Below are 7,719 nucleotides of genomic sequence, written 5' to 3'. Positions count from 1 at the left end.
CTCCTGGCTTAATGCAGATGGGTCGGCTAAACGCAAAAGCACGCGTGAGCGGGGAAACGCGAGAGCCCGTACCTGGGAGAGATGCTTGCGCGCCCCGGCTGCCAGCCCCGCGGTGCCACGTCTCACCGGGAGCCCGCTCCCGCCGCGGGACCTTTATAGGGAACTCTCCCAGGGCCTAAAAATAAACTTTCGGGGCTGACACGTCGATCCGTGCCGTAGAGGGAGGGGAGGAGGGAAGGGGGGCGGAGAGGGACTGCCCGTAGGCTTTTACGTGGTCGCAAAAATGTCAGCGCCGCTTTCCTCCGCCCGCTCGCCGCGCCGAGCAGCGCGGGTCCGGCCGCTCGCCCCTACAGCGGGACGGGGCCGCGGGTGCGCGGTTCCCGCTGCCTGCGGGGTTCCTCGGAGGCCCGGGACACAGGGTTTTGGTACCCGGCGGGTGGCGGGTGGCGTGTGCGGGGGAGCCGGCTGCGCGCAGCCTTGGCGCGGGCGGACGCTCCCCCGTCCCTCCCGCCCCGGGGCAGCCCTGGCAGCCGCTGGTGCCCGGCTCCCTTTCACCTCCTCTAACTGCTGCCTCCCGGCTTCAGAGGTGCTTCCCCCGGCCCCGAAGCGCCCTTCGGCAAGGAGACGCTGAGGCCCGGGTGCTGTCCGGGAGCGCCGAGCCCTCCCATCCCGCGGGACCCCTGCACCAGCGGAGTTGCCCTTCGCCTCTGCCTCCTTCCCTCTGTCCCTCCCGCTGTTGCTGCTGCCGCAGCTCGCCGGGATTTGTTGTGCTCAGTTGTACAGGCACTGGGGCGGCTCTTCGAATCTGATCGCGAGGAGAAGCCTCGGGTCACGCTTTTTTTGGGCTGCGGTAAGTACAGGGAAAGAAAAAATTCTGAAAAAATAATAATAAAAAAAAATTTAAAAAGCCCCAAACCTCCGATTCACAAATATCTCAACCAGTTGCAACTTCTCGGCTGGCCCGGTGGGGGGAGCGCGGTGGAGGGAAGGGAGTAATGCGAGATCACCCCAGCCCGGGGCAGCGCCGGCTGCGGGCTGCGCGGCGACCCGCGCATCGCCGGGGACGGGCGGCCGTCGCTGCCGCTCCGGCTGCCTCCGCTCCGCCTCCGCGGCGGGGCGCTGGGTCCGGCCGGCCGGCGGGGGTGGGGGGCGAGGCGCGCAGCTGCCGCGCCGCAAACTTGGTGGGAGCGAGCGGAACGCGGGCGGCTCGGCGGGGCTGCGCGGGGCGAGGCTGCGGCCATGGCGGCGTGAGGCGGCAGCGCCGAGCCGGGGAGCGGGGCATCAGCGCGGCGGCGGCTCCCGCCTGCGCCGCGCAGCCCTACGGCGGCTCCAGGTAACCCCCTCCCGGCCCCTCTCACCCCCGCGCCGTGCTCGGGATGGGGGCGGCGGGGCTTTGGGAGAGCCGCGGGGATAGCGCGTCCCCGGCCGCCCTCTCCCTCCCCGGGGCTGCTCCGCGGGGCTGCGCCTCTGGATCTGCCGGGGCGCCCCAGGGGAGGAGGGGGGCGGCGAGGAGGCCGGCCGGGGTCTCGGCCGCCGCAGCGGCAGGGTGCCGGCAGGGGGAGCTGGGAGCGAGGCGGAGCGGCGCTGCCGCCGGGGACGGGTGGTGGGGGAGCGCTGCCGGCGGTCGGAGCCCTTCTCGGGCACTGCCCGGCCCCACCCCCGAAAGTCCACCGAGCCTTTCGAAACGCGCGGTCGTTCTCCCCGAAGGCGGTGCTGTTCGCTCGGGGAAAAGAAAAACCAGCCGGGCAGCCAGCCGCATTTCCAACGGGGCCGAAACATCGACCTGCCACCCCCTCGCCCCCCTCCCCCGCAGCCAGCGCTCCTTGGGGCGGGAGCCAACCCCCTGCTCCCGGGGGTCGCAGCCGCGGGAGGGTTTTCTCGCCCAGGAGCGTGAGGTGCGTTGCAGCCGCTGAAGCCCCTGCTGCAGGGGGGCAGCCGGCGGCTCCGAAACGTTTTGGAGGGATTTTTTTTCTCACACTTCGGCAAGTGAAGTTTGCCCAGCCTCCTCCGCTGGTGAGGGAGCGGGCGAGGCGCGGCGTGAAGGGCACCGGCAGCTCTCTGAGGAGGAACGTGGGTACGATGTGAAGTCCCAGCGGACTTTTGTTGTGGCTGTTACTTGGCCGGACCGGCCCCGGTCTGTGGCGTGGCCGTGCCTCGGCGGTTGCTGAGCCGTGGAGTTTGAGTTACCGCTCCGCAACTGTGCAGAAGGAAACACCTCGGTCTGGTGAGGATTGCTTACCGGATAAACGGCAGCTGTATCGTTCCTGGATGCTACGTGTGAAGGGTAGCTTGACACAACGATAATCCGTACGGGATTATTCCGGGGGGTCGCGGTTTGGGGGGGGGCAGCAGGGATGGGGGAGCTGTCAGTGCATCTGTCCTTTCGGCACACCGGACCGAGGAGAGGTCTGTGCGTGCATGTACACGCACCCTGGTGAAGATGCTTAGAATTTGCAAGATTATAGCTAAGAAAATAGAAAAATAATTCTAAAACTAAAAAAAAAAGCTCAAACCCACAACCCTGTTGTTATAGAGTTCCAGGAGCTATAAGGGAGTGTGTGCATTTGAAAGCTGTATTTTCTGAAAGCTGACTAACCGCTCTTAGTTTGAATCCTTGTGCAAAGGGCTGGTAGGATGCTAGCCCTGTGAAAACAGAATTTTTCATAATGGAAATCGGACTCTAATCTTAGTTCTAGCGTCTTCTGGTTGTTATGTGAGTAAGACTCTGACTCAGTTCAGCAAAGTTTGATTTAGTGAGAATTGTCGAACTTAGTGATGTCATATACATGTAATGTGTACTCAGTCAAAAAGTGTATTGCTGCCTTGAGAGGCTGAGGTATGGCCTTAGGTACTCTGCTTAATCTAGGTAAAGGTTTTCGGTAGACTTCTGTGTTTTGTGCTGCGTTCCTCTCCAACAGGTACTGACACTCTAACTTTATTACATTTACTAATGGATTCATCTAATTTTCTCATTTTAATGCTGAACAGCTGTGAGGAGCCCTGCTGAGGGATAAGATTTTGCTCTGGAGGGTGGCAGTTTGCTTTCTTTTCTGAGAGGTTGTTTTGAACTAAGGAGTGTAAACACTTGCTCTTAAGTTGTACTGCTTATTCCTTAGGATGTTGTAACAGTTTTGTTTTGGTTGAGAAAGCTGAAGGCATTAATATTTGTAGTATCTCATTTCTTTTAATCTTTAACCAGGGCTGTTTTCTTGAAATACTCAGAGGTAGTAGGAGTGCTCGTGCACTTTGTAATGACCCATAAACTTTGGTTCTATCAGGTTTGTTGGACTTGTTTCCTGTTGGGCAGAGATGTGAAGGGTGGTAACTATGTAGCGCTGCTCTTTTCAGAAGAGAGTAAGGTGTGTGGTGGTGGTTTTGGGTTTTTCTCCCTCCCCTCCACCCCTGCCAGCTACCTAGGGAGACCATGTGGATTCTAACTTTTGTTGGTGTAGGCTTATACAAACACAGTGTAGTCTTTTCAAGGAATGAAGTTCATTACTTTTCAGTGAGTAAAGGATACATTACAAGCCATGAGCTGCCCAAATACAACGTAAGCCTCCGGCAAACTTCAGTTCCTGCAGTAGGAGGTTGCGTGAAGGAATTCAGCTGAAGGAGCGGCCGAGCTCCTGGGATGAGCAGGAGCAGGCAGACCCCTCTCTGGTCTGCAAGGGCTGCATTGCTCTGTGTGCGCGTTGGTAGGATATAGCTGATAGTACTATCAGTTGATAGTAGGTACTATCGATTTATAGTGTGTGTGGGAGGGAGAGTGTGTGTAATCTGATACTGTGTTACTTAACGTAGAGCAGCATCTAGTAATTAGTTAATAAGTTGTGATGACTTGGCTTCTGAATAGTAACAACATATGATGTATCACTGGGTTTAACATCTAGTTTATAAAAACTTGGTAGGATGTTGATGTTTGGTAATGTGTGTTTTAAAGTTCCTACAGCTTCTGAGACGAATTGGTATTGCTGCTGCCACTGTAATTATAGGCAGCAGCACTGAGGAACTTCCCATTTTTCTGTACCATCATGTAGTGGAAATGTTTAATGGGAGCTCTTGCCAGTGCTGAGTTCTCCAAATTACTGTTAATCAGTCTGTTTCTCTTCATTATCGTCCCTTTATCCTCTCTGGCATGTATATACATTCCTGCTCGGAAACAGTTTGGAGTTGCAGGCTGTACACTTGCTCTTTCCCAGCGTGTTCCACAAGGCTGCGGCTGGTCCAGAAGAACGAGTGGTTTTGGTTTTGTCAAAGCCTGCACACGCTTTTCCAGCCGACCCTTTCGAGATCTGTTTGTCGCCTGTTCGGGGGAGGAGGGGGGAGGCGAGGTTTAATTTCCAGGCTGCAGCGTTGCGCCTGTGACCTGTGAAAGGCAGGTGGCACTCTGCTCTCTGCGCTTCGTGCAGAGGGAAACCTGTGCGTGCCTGTGTCTGTCTGTCTGTCTGTGCGTGTGTGGTTCGTGCCCGGGGAACCTCACAGCTTCAGCTGTGCGGTGGGTGTCAGTTTGCTGTTAAATCTGTTGCTGCGAAAACAGCAAACTGCTTCCAAGAGAGGGTCGGAGCTTTCATTGCAGCTCGCTTCCTAAACGTGCCTGGTTACTTCAGAAATTTGCTGGGTCGTGTCCAAGCGTAGCACTCTGGCTTAACGTTTGTCAAGAAGGTAGCAAATGTAAACCAAGTTAATGACCCTAAAGATGCAGTCTAATTACCGTTTTGACGGCTATTATTATTATTATTATATTCTGAAGTTTAAAGTGTGTAACCAAAGAGGTTGTGGAGTCTCCTTCTCTGGAGACATTCAAAACCTGCCTGAATATGTTCCTGTGTGATTTAGTCTAGGTGATCCTGCTCTGGCAGGGGAGTTGGACTACATGATCTTTCAAGGTCCCTTCCAACTCCTAATGTTCTGTGATTCTGTAACTCTTTGGTCATTTGATGGATTTGTTCAGGCATCTATTGTCAAATTTGCATCTTCTCTAAGGTATTTTGTCACAGTCCATTTGTTTGCTGTGTAAATCAATTCTCTATCTCCATACTCACTATTTTGTTAATACATGTGTATTAATAAAATTAATCTCCATTTGGGAATCTTTTGGGAAGGCATCTGTACTTCTATCCCAGTGTAAGAAAGCCAGGCAACTTCATCAGGGAGCTGATGGTTGTCAATGATAAAAGAAATCTGATGATAACAGAAATCTGCACTGAGGCCTTTGCAGGTGAAACTCTTGAGTTTAACTCAACTGTTAAAACTCATCTTTTCAAAGTTATCTTTTCCTTTCAAACAGTTTGAGTGATTCCTTTTAGAAGAAGTTTAAATGCTGTGTAACCTGTTAGCTGGTCTGTCATTTCCAAACTTATCTCTAATTATCTCATCTGTGTTACAAAATTTGTTGTGTGATAGCAAGGTAATACAGATTTTCATTCATTTTCCAGTATTAAAAATCAGGATATGTCCTGAGCTCCAACGTCCCTTAGTATTGTTGGATCTTCGTTTCTGACAGGACTGGTCAACCTTTTCATGGCTACCAGCCCTAGTAATGGAAATACTGTTTCACTTGGAGGATGTTGATTGAGTAGCTCTGAATCTTTGGCACATAACTAACTCCTTGCTAGATGAACATGCAACCACTTATCAGTAGTTGTTTGGTTCAGGAGAAGCTAGCAGAACTTATAATCTTCAGATTGCTGATGTGCAGCCTGTTGCTGCCCTCTCTCTCTGTAATATTGGGATTTTTTTTTAGGCTTTACTAAACACGTGATGAATGAATGAGAGCGTATGTGATGGCTGCCGGACTTGCTTATTGGATAGACTGATGTGATGGGCCATACTGCAGACTTGAGATTTTTTTCCCATCTTCTTTTCTCCATTCCTCAGTTTCAAAACGGAGCTGCTTTGTTTGCTGCTGCGGGTGAATTGCTTTGTAAATGTGTCTGATCATTTATTAAAATTGTTTATTTAATTTTGATTTAATAATAAATAAATTATTATTTTAATCCCTCTCTGAATCGCTGGTCTAGGTGGAATCTCAGAATGCTATTAAAATGTGCTTCCTTAGGTTGAAGTGAGAATCAAGAATGCTTAATGTAAAGTTAACTGTAAGGCCTTTGCAGCTAGAGAAAGAGAGTGTTTTTATAATTTTGGGCCCTGTTCTTCTAACTGGCAGTGAGATTGTTGCTGAACCATTCATTTCTATTGCTGGTGAACTCCGCAGACAAAGGTATGCAAATGAATATTTGTGTTGAGGCTTTAAAAAGCTTTAGGCAGTATTTAGGCAGCACTGTATTTTCTTTAGCATAAAGTCACTTCAGAAATTTCTGCTGATTTTCTTTTTGTGTGTGTTTTTCATATTCTGGATCATTTCAGTGTGCTGGTTTCAATGGAAGCCCACTAACATTTGTGTTGGCAAAACCCCCTCATTTCGAAGTGTGCCCTAGGAGCACCGCTGAAATGGCATTGGTAGGGGAGATGATGTATGGGATAAAGTCCTCTCTGTTGCTCTTGTGCCATTGAAGTGAAATTGCCCGAGTACTCGAGGAAAACTCCTGGCCTTGGCAGTTGTGGGAGGACAGGTGGTGTGTGTTGCTTTGTGTCTCTCAAAGTCTGGCAAAGTTGTAGGATTTCTTCAGGCTGTGAAAAGTGATTGTCTGCAGTCATTGGGCTGGTATGTTACTTAATCTGAGTTTGGTTGTTGATGGCCTCTTCTGTTACGCTTTGTTTGTTTTCTTATTCTGAACTTGCACTAGGGCTATATGGTTGTTTGGTTAGATTTTTATCACCCAAACCAGTGTATGCGCATTCTCTAATTTTTATCTAGCTGCTTTTGTTCCAGTGCATTTTTCCTTGTTGTTGTTTAAACCTAAGCAATTACATTGAAATACTTAATAAGAATGTCTAGGAGAGTAAGTTGCTAAGTGGGAAATCGTTACTATAGCGTCTTATGTTTTACTGCTCAGTACTGCAACAGGGGACTGAGAGTTTAGCCAAGAGGTGGGATTTCAGCCCTGGAAGGTAATAGCAAGGACTGTTTCCTCATAGTGCTCTTCAAGGCCTAACAGCCTGGGGTAGGCCAAGAGTTTGGTGACTCTTACGAGCTTTATGAACTAGCTGCAACGCTTTAGTAGTTAAAGTCGATGGTGGTGGTGTCTCTCACTTCAGTTTCTGACACTTCAGATCCATATTCTGGACTCTCACTTGATAAAATACTTCAAAAAAAACCTCCAAACACACAACCGAAAACCCCCTTAATTCTTGTCCTCTAGTAAAGGCCTCTCTTTGTGACCTGAAAGCCCCCGTATGCTCTGTTCCCCAGAGGCAGGCAGATGTAAGTGAAGGATGCTGTACCAGCCAGTGTGTGGTGGTGTAGTTTGTCCCTCCCTGGCAATTCTGTGTCTTTGTGTCAGCCAGTTACCCGCTGGGTCCTTTTAAAAACACTTTTTGTCTGTGAAGCACCCATGGCAGCTGATCCCAGTAAGGCCCCGCAGGTACTGGGATCGGTGTAACTGCAGGTGTGCAGGAAAGAGGAGAGGAGGACTGTGTGTGCAGATAAAAGTTTTGATTAGTCCCTCAAATAACAACGAAATTTAGGACTGGCAGAAGAACTCTGGTGGCAGATTCTGCCCCAGTGGTTTAAAACATGTTCATGCATCTTTTTGTTACGTTAGATTTATAAGAAGCAACAGGCGCTCTTGTGGAGGTTGCAAATGGGCTGAGGCCCGT

General features: G+C 50.7%; 1 protein-coding gene across 1 annotated transcript in view; it reads left to right on the top strand.

The window, feature by feature from the left end:
- Window positions 1–995: 995 nt before the first annotated feature.
- The window catches only part of SEMA5A (semaphorin 5A), a gene marked incomplete at both ends in the record, with an annotated part of 337,833 nt that continues 331,109 nt past the window's right edge, over window positions 996–7,719 (top strand). Inside the window, 2 exon segments of the mRNA XM_084260169.1 lie at window positions 996–1,298; window positions 1,301–1,333. Of these exon segments, the coding sequence (XP_084116295.1) occupies window positions 996–1,298; window positions 1,301–1,333 (336 nt within the window).

The sequence above is a fragment of the Gallinula chloropus genome, assembly GCF_964237585.1.
Source record: "Gallinula chloropus genome assembly, chromosome: 2".
In the NCBI taxonomy this organism is placed as follows: Eukaryota; Metazoa; Chordata; class Aves; order Gruiformes; family Rallidae; genus Gallinula; species Gallinula chloropus.
This window is presented reverse-complemented; position numbering and strand designations above follow the sequence as displayed.